The 24462-nt window shown below is 39.5% G+C and overlaps 1 protein-coding gene across 9 annotated transcripts in view; it reads left to right on the top strand.

The window, feature by feature from the left end:
- GRIP1 (glutamate receptor interacting protein 1) overlaps positions 1–24462 on the top strand; it is a 687726-nt gene that overhangs the window by 474171 nt on the left and 189093 nt on the right. For 8 of the 9 annotated variants that reach the window (XM_043562978.1, XM_043562977.1, XM_043562975.1 and 5 more), the window contains exon 2: positions 21109–21189. The exons of the other annotated variant lie outside the window; for it this stretch is intronic. In XM_043562978.1, coding sequence (XP_043418913.1) covers positions 21109–21189 — 81 coding nt within the window. The remainder of the gene's footprint in view (positions 1–21108; positions 21190–24462) is intronic. 9 annotated transcript variants of the gene reach the window in all.

Here is a 24462-nt window from a genome sequence, read left to right as displayed (position 1 = left end):
GGTCCCTGAAAAAGGTGTCCTAAATTCTAATGCAAGCATACTTTTAATTAAAAGGTTACCATTTATTATGAACTCTAGTATATTGACTTAAGATCAATCAAATTTATGATTCAAAGTCATACTTTTACTGGTGCATAGTGGGTGTGCATTTTGATGCTGAACTTGGGTTTCTTTGTGTTTTCAGTGAGTTCTATACAATTGCTCATGTGTAATATGTAAGGAACAGCCCGTTGTATTTGATGCTCCAGTGGTGACCTGGCCAGGCCCGACTCACCCTCTCTCTTAGTTTGTGAACTGTTAGTGGCTCACCGCCCCTCTCTGATCCTCAGAACATTGTAAAACAAGGAGGTGGCCCTTTAATTTCTAAGGTCCTTCCCAGTTCTTGAACCCTATGGCCAGGAGCATGGTTTCGTTATTTTAAATTTTTATAAAGGATTTTAGTTGCTATGTGTGACTTTATTATATGGTATGTCTATACATCGGTACATATATATGTTGGTCAGGATTGTATTCAAAATATTCATTCAACAAATACCTACTGTGTGCTAAGACATATAGACAGTGTATACAAGGCTCCTGCTCACACGCGGTTCATAGTCTGGTGGAGGACGCAGACACTAGACGAGTAAATAAATAGCCATTGCTAATAGTTTTAGGTGTTGGAAAGGAAATAAAAATAAGTTAATGGATAGACCATGGCTTGGGAAGAGAGGGCCAAATTGGGAAAGGATGCCCAAGGATGAGGAGATGGCATTTTAGCAAGATCAGAATAATAAGGCTGGTTGTACAAAGGCCTGGGCAAATAATGTTCCAGGTAGAAGGAACAGCAAGAGTGAAAGCTCTGAGGTGAGAATGACCTTACCGTGGTCAAGGAGCCAGAGTAAGGCCGTTGTGGCCGGAGTGCAGTGAATGGAGAGGAGAAAGATATAGGATGGGGTAAGAGAGATGAGCAGGGCTAGGTGATACCTGGTACCGTGGCTGAGTGTCTGCATATCACCCTAGGGATAATGGAAAGTCTCTGAAGAACTTTAAGCCAAAGAGTATTGTGATTTTTTCAATTATTTTATGAGATAATTCTGCAAGCCACGTGGGCAATAAGTGGGCAAATTTTGGAGTCTGTTTCAATAGTGCAGAGAGATGATAGTGACTTAGTTGCTGTGTAGGTGGTGGTAAGTGAATGGATTGGATGACTATTCCAAGGAAGAGCTGGCAGAATGTGCTTATGGATTCAAGGTAGAATGTAAGGGCAAGACAGAATCCAAGATAACTAAGAGTGTTTGGCTGTAGTAACTGCTTGAATGGGGGTGTCACGGAGTGCTGGTGGGGGGGGAATCAATCACTCCATTTTGGACATGTTAAGATTGAAATGCCTTTTCAATATTCAAGCAGAGATGATAGATAGACAGCTGTATATCCTGAGTCCAGAGTTCAGGGAGAGGCCATGGCTGCAAATATAAATATAAGAGTCATTAGCATTTAAAGGCACGGAACAGTTTGAGATGGTAGGGGATAGCAAAGAACAGGCATATCCATATTTACAGGCTGAAAGAGGGAGGGGAGGAGGGAGAGGAGGCATCAACTAGTGGAGGCTGAAAAAAAGGTGTGGTTGGTGAGGTTAGTGGGGACCTAGGACCATCTGGTATACCTAAACCCAAGCAGACAGAGATTGACTCCTATGATGCTGCTCAAATGTCAAGAATGAAGAAATCAAAGAATAGTTTTAAAATAACATTGATGATGAGAGAACCTTCTGATCAAAAGTCAGTGCTACCTATACTGCATTTTAAGTGTGTACTATTTTTATAGTTTTAAACTCCAGAATACCGAAGCATTTTTTTTTAATGCTTGCACAGAATAAACTTCAACCCAATGAAAAGTAATTGCCCCCTAATAGTGATTCAGGAAGAGAGAACAAATCAGTGTGCCCTGGGCAGCCTTCCAACGGATCTCTCTTCCTACGACCTAGGAGATGATTTATAACACCCAAGAGTACTTGCCTTTCGCCATATTTCACTTTTTAAAATAAAATTTTATAGAAAGAAATTAAAAAGTTCTTTTTTTCAGAGTTGTTGCCAAACTGGATAATGATACCACCCTGTCCTTTGTCATCATTTATCATGTAAAGCACGGATACTAGTGCATCCTCATTATTTGAAGAGCTGTGGCGGCCTTATTATGTGGTTGTTTCTCTTTTATTTAATTAAAATTCTGAACCGAATTGTAACGTAAAAAGCATCCCATGTGTAGACACAGTGTACATCCTAGCGTTGGGCTGTAAACGAAACAGTGTCACTGAAGATACTTAAAGGAACAAAGACAAACAAGATTTGTGCAATTAGTGAAAATTATACATAAAGGATCAGATGAGCAAGCCGTCTTTCTCAGTGTAACTTAAACCTTTACGAGGAGCAGTAGTTCTGGGGCCACCAGGGCACTATAAAAGAAGTAATTTAATAAATGATATTCTAGTACCGTCAAAGAATTGGCATTCGCCCACCTGATGTGTCTGGGGTTGGGGACTGAGTTGTGCCTCTGGGAGGATTTACCATATTATTTTTTAAAGATATGTTTTATATTTAATAGGTTTCATGTGTATTTTTAGGATTATTTGACTGTGTTTTTAAGGAGCCATTTTTAGCCTTCTCAGAACTCATCTCTAAGTAACTCAATTATGTGTGAACAGCAATGTCTTTGTTCTCAGTTGTCAGGGTTCTGACAATCCCTCAAAATAAAATAAAAACATATGAAAAAGAAAAAGTCTAGGCCCTTAAAAATCCCCCTTTGCATGATTTTTATTTCTACTAAATATGATCAGTTAACATTTGTCAAACGTGCAAGACCTCCTTGAATCCTTACCAGGCCCACGTTGCACAAAGCAGCTCGTATTATTGGGCCTGGGCTATATACTGAGGTCTTCGCATGCATTCTCCCAGTTAATTCTCACAAGTTTGATATTCTCACAAAATAGATACTGTTATCCCTATTTGAGAGATGAGAAAATTAAGGCTTAAAGGATTTATGTTATGCACGCAAAGTAAATGGAGACACCAAGTTTCAAACATTTTATGAACATAAAGCCTGTGTGCCTTGCACATTACTATGTTCACTTTACTTTTTTTTTAGTTTTTTTTTAAATGTTTATTTACTTTTGAGAGAGAGCGAGAGAGACAGAGTGTGAGCAGGGGAAGGGCAGAGGGAGAGGGAGACACGGAATCCGAAGCAGGCTCCAGGCTCCGAGCTGTCAGCACAGAGCCCAACGTGGGGATCGAACCCACAAACCACGAGATCATGACCTGAGCTGAAGTCGGACGCTTAACCAACTGTGTCACCCAGGCACCTCACTATGTTCGTATTCTACAAAAGAACGCCCATTTCTATGTTTGAATTGTTTGCGGTCATATTAGCTGAGAAACATTAGGCATTAGGTGAATATAATGTAAAAATAGTGTGCACATGCACTCTGTTGCTGTAAGCCTTAGGAAGAAAATTTCTGTAATAAAAAAAATTTTTTTTAATGAACAGAGAACGCTAGTAAATGTATTTCCAAAGAAGACATGCAGATGGCCAACAGACAAATGAAAATATGCTCAACATCAATAATCATCAGGAAGACGCAAATTAAAACCACAATGAAATATCACCTCACACCTGTCATCAGCTGTTATGAAAAAGCCATAAAATAAGGGTGGGTGAAGATGTAGAGAAAAGAGAACTCTCCTATGTTGTTGGTAGAAATGTAGGTTGGTGTAGCCACTCTGGAAAACAGCATGGAGGTTCCTCAAAAAATTAAAACTAGATCTACCCCATGACCCAGCAATTCTACCTCTAGGTATTTATCCAAAGAAAACAAAAACACCCATCCAAAGAGATATATGCACCCCTATGTTTACTGCAGCATTATTTACCACAGCCAAATATGGAAGCGATTGTCCATCCATAGATGAATGAATAAACAAGAGGTAGTTCATAATATGAGGGAATGTTACTAAGCCATAAAAAAGATGGAAATCTTACCGCTTGTAACAATGCGGATGGGCCTAGAGGGTATTGTGCTAATTAAATGAGACAGAGAAAGACAAATACGCTATGATTTCACTTACATGTGGAATCTAAAAAACAAAGTAAATGAGCAAACAAAATAAAACAGAAACAGGCTCATAGACATGGGAAACAAAGTGTGGGTTACCAGAGTGGGGGTTGCAATAGGTCATGGGGATGTAATGTACAGCATGGGGAATGTTGTCAATAATATTGTAATAACTTTGTGTGATGGAGAACTAGACTTGTGGGGATCATTTTGTAACGTATAAAAAATACCAAGTGACTTTGAGGTACACCTGCAACAAATAGGATATGCTAGGTCAATTGTACGTCAATTAAAAAAAAAAAAAGGAGGGGCGCCTGGGTGGGTCAGTCAGTTAAGTGTCCAACTTTGGTTCAGGATGTGATCTTGCAGCTCGTGAGTTTGAGCCCCTCATTGGGCTCTGTGTTGTCAGTGCAGAGCCTACTTCAGATCCTCGGTTTCCCTCTCTCTCTCTGCCCCTCCCCTGCTTGCACTTTCTCTCTCTCTCTCTCTCTCAAAGATAAACGTTAAAAAAAATAAAAATAAGTAAATAAATTTTTTAAAAGGAGAGGGGGTGCCTGGCTGGCTCCGTCGGTGAAACATACGACTCTTAATCTCAGGGTTGTGGTTTCAAGCCCCACGTTGGGTGTAGAGATTAAAAATAAAATCTTAAGAAAAATAAAATTCAATTTTTTAAAAAAGGAGAAAACTAAAGGAGAAAAGGAGAAAACTAAAAAGACTTTCCTTCTCTCACCTACTTCCAAGTGGCTTATCTTTGCTGATGGCAGAAAAAAAACCAAATGTGGTCAATGTTTGCGTCCCTTCTGTTTATGAAATTTGCAATAGGCCTATGTGATTTTGCAATCTAGGTGAGAAGAGATCATTTAGTGGATGGACATCCAGTTCTTTTTTTTTTTTTTAATTTTCTTTTACATTTATTTACTTTTGATAGACGGAGAGAGACAGAGTGCAAGTGGGGGAGGGGCAGAGAGAGAGAAGGAAACACAGAATCCAAAGCAGGCTCCAGGCTCTGAGCTGTCAGCACAGAGCCCGACGCGGGGCTCGAACTCACAAACTGTGAGATCATGACCTGAGCCAAAGTAGGACGCTTAACCGACTGAGCCACCCAGGTGCCCCGGACATCTAGTTCTTAAGTGTGAGAGTCGTTACTCACCAACCAGGTCACCCTCAACTGAGCCTGGGGGCCTGTGAGATGAGGCCCACCCTTTGTATCAAGTTCCATCTCAGTTACATGCAAATATGCGAAGCAAGAGCTTTTGGGGTCAAATGGAAAAAAGATAAAGGAAATGGAAAAAGATGATTTAATTATGCAGGTTGCTTGAGGCTTTCTGGTATTTCTTCACCAAATTTAACATCTTTTTTTTTTTTCAATTAAGTTTGTAGGTATTTAAGAAAGGTGGTAAAGTTTTCTACTTGGTTGAACAAAGAATTGTGTGACCTAATGGATTTTTAGCTAAAATCTCCCATAATTGCAATTTAAAAAGTATCCCTTGAATTCGTTTCCTGGAGGGAAGATACTGATGGGAGCAGAGTGTGAGCGGTGCTTTCATATTTCAGTTTTATGATCTCTGTTTACATAAATGTGACGTTTTTCAGATAACACACAAACACTTGAACTTATTTCAAGCAATACATCCCTAATTGTCAAAGAAGCAAATATCTGAGCTTTATTGTACCCAACATAGCCATTCTGTGTTGTTTACTCCATCACAATAAATAGCAAATGTTTTGTTAAACTTGTCTTAAGCAAAATAGAAGCCAATAAAAGCTGCATGTACACAGTGAAGAAGCACAAAGCCAGACTATACTTAAAATCAGTACCCAGATTGTTCAATGGATCTACACTCGCATGCATAACCTTTATGCAGTATATGTGTAGACAGTACGCGTCAAATGGTAATCATGCCCACCTCTACGATATCTGCTATGCTGTGAATATTCACTCTAGACCCCTGAGATAAACGGACTTCTCACATAGCTGCTGTTCTATACGCTGTGGATCTGCACTACGTATTTGTAGACGGTCTCCAAGCTAGATTGCAATTTCTCCGAAAGCATCTCTTGATATAATGTGGCAACCCCAAACATAGAATTCCGAAGTCTATGAATTTATATAAATTAAAGCACAAATTTGCATGTATTTTCTAAAAGGTGACGTCTCTGGAATATTATAGGAGCTCTGTACCATCTTGATTCTTGCCATTAGCTCTAAGCTCTTGCTCATTTTACTCTAGGGCTCAAGAAGAAGTCACTGGGATAAAGGTGATGGCCTCCAACTTCTGCCCATTGTATTTTCCCTGTAGAACAGGAGAGGAGGGATACTTGGGGGTTGAAAGATCCTTTTAGATCTCCTGTTCATATGCATAATTTTTCCTACCAGTACTCATAAATAGATACATATATATGGATACCTACATCTATCAAATGCATATGCATGTATTTGTGTGTATTTATGTATGTGTGTATGTAGATATACGGATACAGATATATAGTTATACAGATATAGATACAGACCTTCCTGATTGCCTCATATGGCATTGATATACACTGATCTGGAAAATTGAAACAATGTTTATATTGGAAAATACTTAGCAGTTTGCTACTTAACATTGGATTTCATAAAAATCTGTTTCAAAATATACTGTGGCTCCGAGTTAAGTGCCTCGAAGTGCCCTTCTCAAGCTTTGACAGTGTGATTTTAAAATACCTTAAGGCAAATTACATGGTAGATGAGAGTGAGTCAGAGAAAGTTTTAGTTATCATAGATGAACCTCCCCTAAGGTGTTATTGCTAATAAAACCCAATGTAGTTTTCCATGATTTCTTTCATGATTCAAGTGTCCCAAAGCAGACCCCAATTCAGTAATGAAACTGACAACAGTGATGGAAGAAAAGGTTTCTTTTATTCTGGATGTTTGTACATGTCAGTAACTTGTTAATTGGAAAATTGGAAGGGTCCTACCGAGTCTAATGCTACAAAATCGGTTCAAAATTAAACATTCACGTTTTGTGTAGTTGAATTGCATTTTCCTTGTTTGTCCTCATTAACTACCAAAGCTGAATCTTTGTTCAGGCAAGATTTATGGGAAAAAATAGTGAAACTGATGAAGTAGACACAACCCAAGGAGAGTTAGACAAGCAAGTAATTCGTGAGGAAATTGTACGTCTGAATAATTTGTCTCAGAAGCAAATGAAGATAATTTGATCATCTTTGGACTATTAAATCTAGGTACCTGGGTTTTAATTTTTATTTTGCCACTGACAAATTGAATCAGAATAGACTGTTTAATGAATGTCAGTGAGTTTCTCCAACTGAAAACTCAGCAAACTATAGCCCAGAGCTTTGAAAAAAAATGATGTGCCAACTATCTGCCTCTTCTTTAAGATAGAAAACGGAAGGACAGGTTGGACAATGGTCATATTGGTTTACGTTAGTCAGATAACACACTTCTGTCTCCACTACAGGTTGTTTAAACTCTATTGAGGCAGTGCAGCAATACTAGGGAAAGAATGGTCTTTGATGTCAGGCACCCTGGGTTCGATTCGTGGCACTTATTAGCTGTTTAGGCTGAGACAGATTTTTAGCTTCTCGGAAATTTAATTTTCTCATCTGTAAAAATGGGGAAACCAGCGTCTATGACTGTAAAAGTAAATCCCCAGTCAAAGGCGTCCATGTGGTAGTGAAAAGCAGGTCGACGATTACAAGGTGGTATAATAAGGGCTCTCATGAAAACATAGATTTGTTGCTGGGGGCTCTTTTGTTGCTGCTGGCTCTTGTGTCTCATTCAGCTTCCTCCCTCACCGGGTAGACGGATGGGGAACCATCACCTTTGGAACTCAGATCAGTCCTGGTGCTTTATTTACACTGTTTATTCAATCCTCACAGCAATCCTAAGAGGTACGTACAGTACTGTTTCCACTGTAGAGGTGAGGAGACTGGCGCTCCAAGAGAATAAGTAACTTGTCCCTGGTCACGCAGTAACTAGCAAAGCCGTCCCAACCGTGAAAGTTGCAGTGCAGTAAAACTCTGGTGCATTAAAATGGGTTTAATGTTTTGCATCCAAAAATTGTTTCCGGTCCAACACCCTTGCAAGGTTTCATCTGTATAATCACTGCCTCTCACTGTAAAACCAGAGAGTATCCAAAGTAGGGCTTTAAATAACAAACCTCACAGATTCCCTGGATTCTGGCAGCCATGATAAATCCTGCTTTAATCATGCATGAAAAACACATGTCATCTGTTTGATAAGCAGTCATCTGCTGTTGCTTGACCTGGCGATGAATTAATAAAGCAAAACATGTGGCAACTCGAGGCATACGTATGAAGTATATTGTTCCCAAAGCATCCAAATGTGATTCTCACCCTTCACCTAACGGGCAGAAAGGTGTTGGCTCTAAAATGGCATGTAGCGACACTAGCCCGCACTTACAAATTGAGCTGACACCTGGGAATGTTTAAAACTATAAGCCATTAAAGAAAGCGAGTTCAGAGAATAGGCCCTGAAAGGAGCCAAGGCCAGAAGAGATGGCAGTCTGGGAAAGAATGGCTAATTAGGTGTTAGTCACCGGGCTTCATAGGCTCCCTGTGAAATTATTAGGGGCAGCAAAGAGTCTGCACCTGTCTGTCCTGTTACTCCGCTGCACAGAATCATTCCTGAGTCTGTAAACTCCCTACTCTGGAGCCCGGATCTTTGCAGAGATGGGCTGGGGGAGCCAGAGGAGGAGGAAAGACAGACTTCAATGATCTCCTTTGCCAACCGCATGAGGCGTACCGCCATTTTCTTCGTCGTCTTGCTGGGGGTGGCCTGGTCCAAGATTTATTTTCCCCCTCCAGCTGCATGAACACTAAAGAAAGGCTTAAAATATTGTAAGCAGCAGGCTATGAACGTGGTGTCTGGAATACTAGAGGAGAAAAGAGAGTGTCCCACAATTTATTCATTGTAAGATGATAAACCACTTGTAGGAACTAGTTCATAAATGCTCTATCAGTAGAGAATGGTTGGCATAGAGGAAGAGTTAGAGAGATAAATTCAGCCAGATTTCATCTCCTAAAATACTTGGAGCTCCTTGGCTAAAAGGCATTCTTTCAAAGTGATTTGTTTGTGTGCCAGAAAACAAAAAAAAACCTTGAATCTTATATCGTAAATTAAGCTAAGAATTCATGACAAGGAAGTGAGATCTGAAAACTGGGAGATGATATTTTCTTTTCTAAATTCAAATTCCAGGAAATCAAATGCAGCCCCAAGTCCCTGTCCTCTGTCAATATGTGTAGTCAGCGAGAACACACCCAGACGTGACTGCTCTTTGAAAATGTGCCTCTTTTTCGTACACACACACAGAGAACTTATAAAAATGGATGTGAATCAAATTTTGGTAAATAACACATCATTGTGGTGAACAGCCGACTCTATAAAGATGTGTAAGTTAAAGCTTCATTTCTGCACTTGGTTTCCTGGGAGCATTTAGGCATCTTATTTCATTTCTATAAGCCTCTATCTCCTCATATGTCAAGTAGTATAATTGTACCTGAACAATTATATTGTTGTGAACATTGATTATGTCTTAAGGTATTAAGAACAATGCTAGGCATGTAGTATACCCACACTGCTTTTGATATTTTTAAAAAATTTTTTAATGTTTATTTATTTTTGAGAGAGAGAGACAGAGAGGGAGAGATAGATCACAAGCGGGAAGGAGCAGAGAGAGAGGAGACACAGAATCTGAAGCAGGCTCCAGGCTCTGAGCTGTCAGCACAGAGCTGGATGCAGGGCTCGAACCCATGAACCTCAAAATCATGACCTGAGCTGAAGTTGGACGCTTAACCAACTGAGCCACCGAGGTGCCCCACTCTCAATTTTAATATCATAGTAGTTGCATTAAATTCACCATGGAATACTATTTAGGATGAGCAATGGCACATTCTTCCTTAAAACTAGAACTCCTTTTGTAAAATGAATTTATCTCTCTCTCTCTCTCTCTCTCTTTTTTTTTTTTTTTTTTTTTTTTTTTGCTATTCTAAGTGTTATTGAGTTGTGAGGATAAGATTATACACATAAAGGACTTAGATTCATACTGTCATACCATGAGTGTTCAGTGAGTATTAGCTATAAATGTTTATAGTATGGTCAGTATTATTTACATCTTAAAATGTCTTATGGTTGGGCGCCTGGGTGGCTCAGTTGGTTGAGTGTTCGACTCTTGATTTTGGCTCAGGTCATGATCTCATGGTTTGTGAGATTAAATCCTATGTAAGTCTCTGCTCTGACAGCGTGGAGTCTGCTATTCTCTCTCTTCCTCTCTCTCTCTCTCTCTCTCTCTCTCTCTCTGCCCCTCCCATTATCTCTCTCAAAATAAATAAACATTTTAAAAGATAGTAAATAAAATGTCTTATGGTTGACCCAAGTAGTTTGAACTACTTATTAAAGAGAGCACAAAGTCTGGGGCACCTGGGGGGCTCAGTCAGTTAAGCCTCTGACTTCGGCTGAGGTCATATTTCACTGTTTATGGGTTCGAGCCCCCTGATGGACTCTCATTTCAGGGAGACATCCTTTGTCTCCCTCTTTCTCTGTCCCTCCCCTTGCTCGCACTCTGTCTCTTTCTCAAAAATACATAAACAAAAGAGAGAGAGAGAGAGAGAGAGAGAGAGAGAGAGAGAGCACAAAGTCAGAAGTAAAGGTCTGTAAGAAAGTATTTAGAATACTTGTAGAAGAAACCCACGGCATTGATGTATAATGAAAGAAGTATCTAAAAAATCTTACATGATGACAATCAAACCCTAATTTTTCTTCATGTAACTAATATCTTTCACATATAGCCAGGGAATTCAACCTGAGGTTCACTTTTCCTTGTTTACTTTGCTCTCCAAAAAATTCTGGTTTAATCCTCTTTCCCCGTTACCATAAAGTCTCATCTCCTCTTTCACTGTTTGGATTATTAATGACAGTGGACCCTTGGAAAAAGTTTTGGTTTTTCTTGGCATATTGGAAACATCCTTTGGAGTATTGTTTCTGAGGACCCACTTGAGCCATGAAGGAGGGAGTTGGGAGTCACACAATGAGGTTGGCTCATATGATCCTCGTGGTTTGGTCAGATCAATGACCCTGGGAAAATAGTCTGTGCTCCTCGCTGCAAAATGTTACTCAAGGTTAAAATCTATACTACTTATTTTTCCCCATTCTTTTACTCCAGGATGCTAGATATAGAGACAGATTTTTCAGCTTATGTGTTAGAAACTAAGTCTGAATGGTGGTGGTTATCCTTTTTTGGTTTCATTTAGCAATATGTCAGCAGTAGTGACTAGCTGATCATTTATTTGTATAAAGTTGTTCGCCAGCAGTTGGCATTTGTTTTAGCTTACACTATACTTGGTTAATAAGAAAAAAGGGGGAAGAAAAAGAAAGAAAAAATACTAAGTCACTGAACCAGATTGGAAAGTTGCCTTAGTTGTAAAATTGCATAATGTCACCGATTGCTGGAGCAACAGGTGAGGGCTTTAAAGGTTATTTTCTCAATAATCAAACCTATACCAGAATGCTCCCCCCATACCTATAAGTGAATCCTTCTTTTATCTAATGATATCCAGTGTTTCTTCCCTCACTGGCACGAGATTTAGACCTCTTTTTTTTTTTTTTAGTTTTTTTTTAATGTTTATTTATTTCTGAGAGAGAGAGTTAGAGAGAGAGAGACAGAGTGGGAGTGGGAGAGGGACAGAGAGAGAGGGAGGCACAGAGCCCGTCGCCAGGCTCGAACTCGTCAACCGCAAGATCATGACCTGAGCTGAGGTCGAACGCTGACCTGACTGAGCCACCAGGCACGCCCCAAGATTTAGACCTCTTAAAATAAAGCCGCCCTGATTGCATTTTCCTTCCTCTAATTTTTTTCCGTAAACTTTGACCTGTTTCTTGTAACTGAAATTTCATACTGAAATTTTCTAAATATGGAAAGCTTTGCAGTAAGATCACGTAAAAGAAGAGTCCTTGAAGAGCCCTGATTTTACAAAAAGCTCCGTCTTTTTCTCTATGAGTTATATTAGATATGCAAAAAGTGTCCCAGACAAAGGGGCAAAAAAACCTAAGTGATTTAAATAATCAAGAGATAACCGTTTAAATGATCCACTTTTGACGCCGTGACCATTGTTATTGGGATGTTAAAAAAAAAATTTTCAGTCTTTTCAATGGAGACATGTTTAACATTTTGTTTCACGAGTTCACTCAGGAAAATCTACGTACTCGTAAAAGTTTTTCTCTAAAAGTTACTCCAGTTGAAATTGTGATCAATATGTATCAAAGTAACTCCTTTTTAAAAAATTGTTTTTTATTCAGCTAGAACTAGCATACGGTGTTATATTCATTTCAGATGTACAGTGTAATGATTCAGCAGTCCTATCCATCTCTCAGTGCTCACCAAGATGAGGACACTCTTCATCCCCTTTATCTGTTTCACCCGTTTCCTCACCCCCACCAACCACCAGTTTGTTCTCTGTATTAATCAAAGTAACTTCTTCATTTCATCTTATTTATTGGTCAAAAATTGGGGGAACCTTAGTTACTCCAAATGTTTTATTTCTATTGATCCTCCCACCAAACTCCAGTTCTATTATGTATAATCATACGACCCCCCCCCCCGCCAAGAATACTCAGATATGTTCTAGCCTATTGCTACCCACATACTGCTTCCTGAATAACGGTGCACTTTTTTTTACGTTTATTTATTTTTGAGAAAGAGAGAGAGAGAGAGAGAATGAGCAGGGGGAGGGGCAGAGAGAGAGAGAGAGAGAGAGAGCGAGAGAGACAGAATCCGAAACAGGCTCCAGGCTCTGAGCTGTCAGCACAAAGCCCAATGCAGGGCCCGAACCCCTGAACTGTAAGATCATAATCTGAGCCAAAGTCAGATGCTTAACCAACTGAGCCACCCAGGCACCCCAGTGATGCACTTTTTAAATAAGAATTAGCAAATGTGGCTTTAGATGCCCAATGCTCATTACCCTGAAGTAACGCATATTTTTCATCACATTCTTAGTCTAATGCTAAGCACCTGTGGAACCTACACGGTTTCATAATGTTAAGATACCGAGAATATCAGCTGCCATAATCTGGTGGTTAAATCAAAGAATTAAAGTGTATACTCTCCCTACATATAGCAAATGTAGAAGCTGTACTGACTTTAACTATTTAAAGTTTTTAGTTGGGATCTGTTATGGTAATGAAAATAGGCTTCATGGCATTGTGTCCATCCCTCTAGAAATACTGATTCCTTGGTGAGGAGGCCAGCCTGTGACTGCTGTGACTCTTATTCATCTGTTCCTGCTAGAAACAATACTTAAGAAGAAGCATAGGGGTTATCATTTATGATTCAGACACATGAGCAAGAGGAATGCCAGAGGCAGAAAATGTGCAATTTCATGCTCATTAATTTCAGAGAGGATTTACAAATTAACCTGGCTTGAGATATTACTCTTCGAAACAACCTGTAGGCATCACCAAGAGGCACAGTTATTGCAGACCACTTCCACAAGGTTGACCAGATGCTCGGGGGCTGCGGTGGTCCTATGTATCCCCCCATGAAGATCATAGGCCAGTTTCTGGGCCGGAGACCTCCCCGGTTCCAAGAGAACTGTGCACATGCGTCAAGGGAGCAACTTTGTGTCTGAAGAAAAAGAGTTTAAGGAGAGAGTACCACAGAAGATTCTCTCCCCCATGTCCCCACCATGACGCAGGACATAACTTTACATTTTCAGTCGACTTTTATTGGCTAGGGGGTAATCACACCATACTATTTCCTGTCTCCACCTTAATCCATCCACTGCTGTAGGTAATCTAACCTTAGATGTATCCAGTTACCCCCATGAACTAGCCATTTTAGGGTTGTAAAGGGGTTTAAAGTGGATCAGGAGAAGATGAAATTCACTCAGAATCGTAACACTGCACCAGTTTCATTTCCATTTGAGGAAATAATTCTATAGGTAATTTGATAATTATCATATTTAAGAACTGGGAATACCATTGAAGCCATTCTGCCAGCTTCTTTGTGGGCTGCCACTGACACTGTCAGGTGACGAATAGGACAGATGCATCCTCACTGCCCGTGCTGTTGCTGTTGGGTCAAATCAACTGGACCAGGGCTTCCCAACCTTTAATGCACATACAAATCACATGGAGATTTTGTTAAATCCGATTCCATAGGTCTGGGCCGGGACCTGAGATCCTGCGTTTCTGACAGGCTCCCAGGCAATGCCCAATGCCACTTGTCTATGGACCACATTTTGAGTAGGAAGGAGTTAGTTAACAGGGCAGTGAGGGAGAAAAATGGTCTTATATGACCAGCCTGCAGCAATCTGAGCTCTATGGTTGGCATGGTGTTTAGCTGTAAATATGTAATCCCCGAAATGGTTATGTGATTGTGATATAATTTTAGAGGACATTCTATCATTGTGACAAAACCACTGTACCTTTCTTTGTAAAATGAAGTCATTCTCTGTTTGGATGATTTTTTTATTTGATGTTCAAAAGTCAAAGACTTGGTCCCATTTAAGAATGTAAAGCACATCTGTGTCTGATCTATAAAACTATACAGAAACCTGCAGAGCCAAGGATAGACAACAATGCCACGCAGATGCAAAACAAAGAACACAAGAGAGGAGGGAAAGACAGTTGGAGAGGGGAAAACCATCTCTTAATAGGAAGAAGACTGTCCAGGAGCAGCACACCGCCTCTGCCTCCTGCCATCAAGCTCAGATCATTCCTCCTTTCTTCTGGTTTAAATCTAGTGTGTGGACTATTGTATCCCATTGGGCAAGGAGATGAAATTAATTCATGCTCATGATCAGTTGTAAGCAGGTATCCAACCTGCTTCCATACACCAAAGCAATAGAACTGAAGCCCATGTAAGACTCAAGAAGTTTCTGACTCTGGAAAAGATTGAGAGTGCATTTTTCGTTTGGTCCTAGGGGAAAAAATACTTTTTTATCAAAGATTAGGAACCATTTCGGATTGAAGAGGAGTATTGTGCTGTATCTTTGTGCTTTTCTTTAAATTATGCAGGGAATGGTGCTTGTATTTATACATTATTTTAATAAGGATAAGACATAACTAAGTTCTATTGTCAAAACCCTTTGACAGCTATCCTTCCGGACATCTTGCTTAAATTTTAGAATGTGCCCCAAACTGCCAAGGCAGCAAATGAAACTGGAGGTCTAGTATCTAAAAAAGAGAAACGGCTGACTTACAGCACATTCATGCTGGGCTGGGATGAAATGAAAAGATTATGGTCCCACGTCACACAAAACTTCCATGTTAGCTGAAAACTGAAATGGCCCATTTCTTGATTTTTCTGCTTGCAGAGCTCTGAATAAGTTCATTTCAGTGGCTCTCCCTTTCTCTTCCCATGCCCCTCCCCACCAGCACCCTAAGCCCATGCTCATTTCTCCCATCATCTAATGAAGCACGTGTTCCAGTCTCAAACCCATGAAGCAATAAGGATTCCTCAATCACCATTCCACTTAAAGTTTTATTAGCTTTTATCCACTTTGATTCTTAGTTTGCACACAGTAGGCACTAAAATTTCTGGGCTGTAATTGAATTCAAGAGGCAGATCATTCCCTTCACAATGGATTTCATTTTGTTCCATTCATGAAAAACAGTTTTCTTCGGAGTTGGTAATGACGTGCATGAACATTGTGGCATGAGCTGCCTATCTCCCCGCTGCTAGGAAGTGGTCCTAATGTTTAATTGCACAAAATGCCTTTCCCCGCCCCCCCCCCAATCAAGAAGTTAAGAGATCTGCTGGCTTAGCTGGCGCCTCAATTGTGCATAATTAGTTGCTAGGCATTGTTTAGCATAGGCTGATTATTAGTCTCAGCCAAAGGAAATTAATTTTTTTTTCTTCAACAAAGCCATGAACACGGCTCGAGATTCTTGAAACCATAGTCATATCCTGTCCCGCTGGGAATCCCAGACACTGGGACTAGGGGAGGCAGGAGATGGAGAGACAAGAAGCAGCCTGATTACACATGGATGCTATTTGATATCAAGCAACCATTCAAGGTTGTGAGAACATGAGGGGACCTGAGTCCATTCCTCAAGATGTGGTTTTCTCAGCCCCAGCATGGGCTTTGGTTGTGATGCAGAACGAAGGCGCCTGTGTTTGCTTTCCAAGTTTACAAAAACCAGCTTCACTCAGAATATGTAATCAAAACAAATGATTTGTGTTTGCCACTCCTGTGTTTGGCACATGGGGAGACTGACCAAACTTGGGGGAATGAGAGGGACAGATGGTCTTCCCATTGTTCCACTTCTGTTGTAAGTATATGCTTGACTAAGCCCTTTCTGTGCCTCTGTCACAGTGTCGATTCTCCATTTAATGGAGGGCATTTTCCCTCGCCTCATGGGATGTCACTCTAAAGGGGACCTATGCTCTTCCTTGTTATAACCAATACATAGCCCCTATGACAGTGGGCGGCCATCATGTGTGACAGTGATTATTTAGCTGCTAAGATGTCATTAGAGAAGGTTGACAGTTCTGACACCCTATGGTGCCCTTAATGATTACTTACAGCATTCACTTCAGTGAACAGTAGCTCACCAGTTGAATGTTTGCTTTGCCCCTATGGTGACTTTCAATAAGGATCCCTTTTTATGTGATCTATCATCAAAGTCAAGGCTGGAAGTCCTGTGTGAAAATTAGAATTCTTTTGCTTAGAGGCATTATCCTAAAGGACGTTTGACAAATCTTTCTGTAGTCTGAATTAAAATTAAAGGAAATATATTTTTTATTTTAAAAATATTCTTTTAACATTTATTCATTTTTGAGAGACAGAGAGAGACAGAGCACGAGCTGGGGAGGGACAGAGAGAGAGGGGGACACAGAATCCAAAGCAGGCTCCAGGCTCCGAGATGTCAGCACAGAGCCCGACGCGGGGCTCGAACCCACGAACCCGCAAGGCCATGACCTGAGCTGAAGTCGGACACTTAGCCAACTGAGCCACCCAGGTGCCCCAAGGAAATATATTTCAATATTAGTTTTTATAAAGAGTCACAAATTTTTTACATACATATTAAGTCAGTCCTTAACAGCTATTGGAGGATGATGTGACATTAAAAGGACTTGGCTATAAACCTAGAAAAAGAAAATCAGAGGTAGGAAGAAGGATGGTCCATAACAAATGTTTGATTTTCTTCAGGTTGCTTATTTATAATTAATTTATAATAAATCTATAATAAATGCCCTAGGTTGAAAAGTTGAATATAATTCAATCATCTATCAGCAAATGTCTAATGAATATATGTTATGTGTCAGGCACTGTTCTAGAGATATTATCTACTGATTGATTCCTTTCCTTATTATTTGACCTATTTTTTTTTTAACTCACCTGTGTAATTGAACGGAACTTGGAAGTCTGTTTAGTGTCTCCCTGATAAAAGAAAGAAGTATTAACATGGGTCTTTATATTCAGGGAACCTTTTAAGACCTTAACTGAGGAACAGTGAATTGTACTGGCATGTATTTTAAATTTTTATCTTCCGGGGCGCCTGGATGGCGCAGTCGGTTAAGCGTCTGACTTCAGCCAGGTCACGATCTCGCGGTCCGTGAGTTCGAGCCCCGCGTCAGGCTCTGGGCTGATGGCTCAGAGCCTGGAGCCTGTTTCCGATTCTGTGTCTCCCTCTGTCTCTGCCCCTCCCCCGTTCATGCTCTGTCTCTCTCTGTCCCAAAAATAAATAAACGTTGAAAAAAAGAATTAAAAAAAAAAAACTTTTTATCTTCCAAAAAGTGAACTTAAAAGGATGGATTGATACTATGGTACAACTTAAATACACTTCATTTTAGGCCAACAAACATATTGGGGGGGCGGGAAATGAGATTTCTATACACACAAAAGAAATTAGCTCTGATTGCTCATTTTCATAGCCTTCTCCATAGGAATTCAGCTTACATTTTGCAAGCTGGCGGCTGGAGTGTTGTGTTCATTCGCTTACCTGTATGATACAGAAACATGCAAAGAACCTATCAAAGCTCGTTGTTAATGCAAGAGGAAGTAGCATAAGGAGGAAAGAGCATGAGAATAAAAATAAACGAAATTCAGTCCAGACTCACTCTGGATGTGTGTTCTTCTATAAATTTACCTCTCTGGACTTTAAGTCCTGACTGTAAAATGAAAAGACTAGCCTACAATATCCCTTATAACATGAAATTCTGATGCTATGTCAACCAATCTCCATTAAGGAACACATGAGAAAACCACAATAGAAGACTCCATAGCTCTCCATGACTTTCCGCTTAATGATTAAAAAGGTGCCCCCGACCTTCTTGTCCTTTAGTAACCTGCTCTAGAGCCATCAGCCACTGATTTATTCAGTGTCTTTCCTCCACTTCTATTTTCAAGCAAAGTTTGAATCAAGAGTTGACTTTGAGTAGATCACATCAAGAGTTGATGTCCATTCTGTAATGGGCAGCTTTTCATAAAAGGCCCGTGATGCCTCCTAGAGGTTTAAAATAAACAGATGTTCTTAGAATATCTTAGAATGTATTCTTAAAAGCAAATGTGAGATGGTGCCACACTGCTGTGTTGCTGTGCTCGGCTCACTTCTCATGATAAATGTTGCCAGGATTCTGACTTGCTTTCCATTAGGAATTATTGCTTTCACCTTGATTGACTTTGGCAAGCTATTCTTAGATAATGTCAAGTTTACTTCAGTCTGGAACTTTGGCCAATACAACTTTGGCTTCTAGATGATTGTTTACTTTTGTTTATGCTCAGTAAGGACACTCTTAATACTGGGAGAAGGAGCAGGAGACTGAGGAATGGATATGTAGAGGCTGGCCAGGTGGCCATCTGTAATGTGGTTTCAACCTTTTAGGATGTGCATAGCTAGACTATGTCAGCTCTAAATCAAGGAAACTGTTTTCAAATATAAATGAGAAAACAATTTCACCAAAGTTGTCTACTTTTGTAGTGCAAAGTGGTAAATTTCTAAAGAAATAGCTCCTTAAAATAGAACATTGAGTGCAAAAAACCCCAGAGTCTCCTGGGTAAATCTCTTATTGCCCTTTAAGAAAATCCAACACTGGATTCAACCCAAGACTTTAATTGGCTGGACTCTTGACAAACTGAAAACGGAAGAAAGCTTTTAGGCTTCCAAGATGCTATTCCTAAAACTAGTTGCTATGATCCATATCTCCTTGACTCAGCGCTCTGTACTCATACATATACAGTTTCAAAGATTTGGATTATAAAGGGAAATATATTTTTAGTTGGTTTTATAAAGAATCCAAATTTTCATATATAGTAAGTTTGTTTTAATAGGTGCTGTATAAAACACATTGCCTGGTTATTAAATCAGTACTGTGAGAAAAACACTCAAATACTCAAGTGGAAATGATGGGGCAAATAGAGACTTTTGTAGTGCAATGTTTACATTTTGTCTTGTGGTTTCTGATTATACTCAAAATTGCATCTGCATCGAGAAGAGTCAAAGATCCAGGATACTATATTATAAGCAAAAATGATGCTGTTGATTATATTGGTATCTGAAAGTTGGTACATTATATCTGTGGTTGGAAGAACATAAAGAATTGTGTGACAAATGGAATATAAACATGAAACAGCGTGATTTCCATTTTTTAAGTTAATTGTAGCTTACAACAGTGTTAATCTTTGCTTTTTGTCATTGCTTCTAAAGGCCTTGTTAGTTTTATGAAGAAATCATGAATCATTTCAACCAGAAGTACATCCTAGAAAGGAATTGAGTTCCCCAATTTTGAAACACAAACCACTTAGTTGGGAGAATTAATGTTTTCAGATGATAAAGCCTACTTGCCGAATTAACTCCTTGTTACATTTAATAGTTTGCATTGTACAATACAGTTCTTTTTAATCGTCTAGTGATTTCCTATTACAGCAACACCCACAACAAACTTACCTTACAGTATGGCCAGAAGTACCATTTGGGTCATCTAGCTTGACTCGATATGGTAGATAATTAATTTACATTATGTCCACTATGGCCATACATATCTTATTCTTGAAAATGTTTAAGACTGTCACTCAGACATCTCTTACTTTATACAAATGCCCCATGCAAATTAGGGAGAATTCTTCCTTTCTTTTTTAACCCTAACATTTGCCATCCTAGTTCATTACTCCTGTATTCCAAGCCAGATTAAATCCTTTTCTATATTTAAATAAAACCACTTTACTTGGAATTTCATAGATCCATCACCTCTATGATCTTGTCACCTAGTGTTTTGCTCATCTAGCTTCTTGCCTGTCACAGATATGCTGAGCTTTGGTCCTTCTGTCTTTTCAGTTGTTCTCTTTATGGTTCTGCAGGTTATTTTTATCTCTTTCTAAAAGAGGGCAGATCAGCCCATTGCAATATACGTCCTCTTTTGCCAAACCATCATTCCTTTCCTGTTCTCAGCCTAGCTTCTCTGGTCTTACTCTAAATGTCCATGTCCCTCCATATATCTGGATGCCATTTTGCACTTCCAAGAGGAACCCACTAATTTAGTGTGTCTTTATTTTCCTGCAATACTAATGCTCTGTCATCTGCTTATAATGCCCTGTCATCTGAAATATAACATTTCGTTTCATTTCCTTTGTTCTTCTACCTGATTATTCTTGGTGCCCACTGAGCCATTTTATTCCTTCTTTGTCTTCCTCTTATTGATATTCACTGATACTTATTTATCAATGCATGTAGGTGACAGGCAAATAATTTGTATGCTGTATTGCATAGTTCTTACCATGTTATGCCTTCAGGTACACGACAGCTTGATCCTGACAGTCCTAAGAGGTAGATGAGAAAGTATCTCTCTCCCTCTTTTATAGGGGAGAAAACCAATGCTCAGTGCATTTTAAATGACTTGCCCCACAGCTAAGCCAAGGTTAACACTCCGATCTCCTGACTCTTTCTACCATACCATACCATATCACCTCTCTCTGGCAGAAGGATTGCAGTCCGTTAAAAAATCTTCACTGCATTAGAAACTGGATGGAAATTAACCAAACGCTTCATTGTACCTTTGCAGATGAGAGCCCCTACACTAAATCCGCCAGCCAGACAAAGCCGCCTGATGGAGCGTTGGCTGTGAGGAGACAGAGCATCCCAGGTTAGACCAGACTGTTGGATTTTTCAGCTGTTTTACTTTTGAACCCTGTTATTTGGTGATCCTAAACAGTTCCAACTTGGTAATAAAAATCAATGATATTTCATAGGGTATAGACTGCATTCCACCCAACTTGTTCGAAGGATATTCATAAAAACTAGACTTTGGAAAAGCTTGGCAACTTGTGAGAAATCATCCGATGTGCAACTCCTTGGTAAAATGACTTGGAGTTATGTCAGCTCTCACTCATTTACTTACTCTCTTCTCTGTTTTCAGGGGGTGACTTTCACGGCAGCATCTATTTCTTTATTGAGACGTACAAGGCAGAACAAAGGGTGCAAAATTGCTGTGGCCGAACATATATATATTCTGAATAACAAATTACTCCTTTCTTCTTATCTCTTTGAACCTGGATTTACTTCCACTGGGCAACTCTTGTAAAATTCTGGGGCTTTGTCTCGTTAGGAAGCTGCGATTAGGATTCCTATGACACAATAAGTGATACCTGTTTTTTTCAAAAAAACCATTTTGGACAAATATCTTAAAAGCCTTACCCCAACACTTCAATGTTTTTGAAGCTTTGAATTTTAGAATGACACAAAAGTTGTAAAACAGGGAAAAAAATTCAAACTATTACTCAAAATTTATAAAGCTAGTTGATTTGTGAAAAACCTCTTATGGAAGTAACTATACTTAAAAGAAGGGTTAAAATCATTAATACACTTAGACATTTATAAAAATAATGCCTTTATATATTTTGGACAAGTGAATTGAGCACAGCTAAATCTTAGCTCTGGGATTTTAGAGCATAGCATAGTAGTTTAACAATTCAGGAGAAATAAAGCAGTGTTTTCCAGTATTTCAGTTGAATGGTTTGGCAAATCTGTCAGTGAATAGGGGAATTTTTCCATTTGAATTAGAGCAATATGAGTCCAGTTTCTGAGCAACCCTGTTCATGATTATTATTTACTTTTATAAGAGTGACATGTGGTTATTTTTATTCTTGCTGTGAAGGCTTAGATTCATTATGAAAGTACATGGCTTGTAGAGAGCCATATTGTGAACATGCTATATACATCCTTGTCTGGGTGTTTTGAAGATTCTAAAGTAATTTGACTTCTATAATTAGATGACATCACCCAGTGCAGAGATTTCTTCTATTCCATCCCATAAGCCCATCATTCTTAGTGCTGATCACATTTAGAAAAACTACTGTAGTCAGCGATGGGCTGTGTTCTCTGCTTTCTCCTTGTCAGCAGTAAGGAAGTACCCAAAGTTTGAAGTTCAAGAATGCCAGTTATCCATCAATTCCTTCTTGGCTTGTCTACATTAGCTAGTATGCAATACTCTTCTCTTGGGAAGAGTGAAGGGACTTCCTAGTGTCCTTTCCCCTTTATGTGATATTGAACAAAAGCACTGACTATAATTATGTTTTCTTTTCATGGGTTCTCTAGTGTTACTAAATTATAACATGTTTGAGGGTCAAACTTTTCCCTAAAGTCATTAAGTAGTTTTTTAAGTTACGCGCTAGGTACAAAGAAGTCGTTCATCATAATCCTTAGCTCATGACATATAGTGATTCTTCATTACAGGACTTTTTCCTTTAGCCCTCCTTATATCAATTTAATTAGAATCACGAACCTATTTTGTAGGCTTCATGGGTTATTTTCTTGGGGTTTCAACATGGACAGACACCTTTTTGTTGTTCTTTAATGAGGTAGCAGCCAGAAGGGTTGGGGATCCTGAAAATTTTCTTATTTAGAATAGCCCAAGAAGAAAGTCATCACCACCCAGAGGGCTAAGAAACCAAAGTGGTTAATAGCTGATTATTACTTACTATTATCGCAAGGAGAAAATTAAGGGACTTCTTAGAAACTGTTTCCTGACTGACTTCTAATACTTGGAATTCTGAACTTGTGCTTACTTGACTTTTCTGTCTTACTACTTACAAGAACCTATTCTTGTTCGGGGGGGGGGGGGGAGGTTGTGGGGGGCATCCTCCCTTGATCTTAGGCCAAGAGGTCACTTAAGGAGAGATCTAACCCAGCATCCAGAAGTCTTAACCAGTCACCTACTATGTTTACCACCTTTACCCCATTACCCCTACCCCATGAGAAAGAGATACACAGAGGAAGAGGCAGGGGGAAATGCATGGCCTTTATTCATTGCTGGAGCTTTAGCTGAAAAATCCTGAAATGTTCTCTGGATGAACTCCATTGAACCACACGGACCATAAAAGCAAAATGCAGGTTTACAGCCTTCGTTCCTTCCTCCTGTGCTCCCCTGCCAATCTTACTTTCCTCAAAGGTGTTTTGCCACCTTGGTAGCAAGGGAAGATGTGTCTAGAGAAAAATGCAGCAAGGAACTGAAATGAGGCCTAAACAAGAGCGTGGCTAATCCAGCAGACCCTGGATCTTCTCAGTGCAAAGGTAACTCTTAGGGCAGACATAGCCTTAGCCCTAGGGCCATTTTGCTGCCCTGGGCACTATAAGCAAACACAAGGAAACTGGAACCTTCAAGGAGCTATGGCTTTCCTCACATCTACCCCCAGACTTCACTCTCAACCATCCAGTGATGGTGATGATCACTCACGTGAGCACTTTCTCTGATAGAAGGGGTGAGAGGTAGTGGAGGAAAAGCGTAAGGTAGGGAAAGCCATCTTAAACTTCTCTCCAACTTTTGTGAAAGCTCCATTCTTTGAAACTTATTCTACAAATGAAGACCCTGGGGCTTCTTGGAGTAAATATTTATATACGTATACATAGATGAGATTTCTTAACATGGGCTCCACTGTTTTCATGGCATAATAAAGAGTAATGTGTAATAAGTCTGTCCCAAAGAAATAGCCTTGAATGTTAACAGAAATATAATTTGCTTTTTGTTCATATTAAGATCCACCACCCCGTCTAAACTCAATATTACTGCAACAATTATTTTATACTTCACAAGTCAAATATGTATCTTTTATGAAGTGACAGTTCTAGCTATAAATCCTCTCATTCCTTTCCTTGTCCTCCATTTCTCTTCTAAAAAACAACAACAAAAAAAAGAGGGAACGGATTAAACATCCTTTAGGAGCAATGTACACTTGCTTCGGATAAAGGGGAAATGCATTATTCATGTTATTTGGAAACTTGTCATTTTAGCCATCTCTCTTACGACACGAAATGTGTAGGAACAAAAAAGATTTTTTGGCCTTTCATGAGGCTTTTTAAAATTTTAATAATGATGACAGTAAAAAAATGACATGAGTGCCTACGACCCTGAAGTTTAAAT

Source organism: Prionailurus bengalensis, chromosome B4 (assembly GCF_016509475.1).
Source record: "Prionailurus bengalensis isolate Pbe53 chromosome B4, Fcat_Pben_1.1_paternal_pri, whole genome shotgun sequence".
NCBI classification, from domain to species: Eukaryota; Metazoa; Chordata; class Mammalia; order Carnivora; family Felidae; genus Prionailurus; species Prionailurus bengalensis.
The sequence above is the reverse complement of the archived record's forward strand: the minus strand, read 5'-3'. Positions and strand labels throughout refer to the sequence as shown.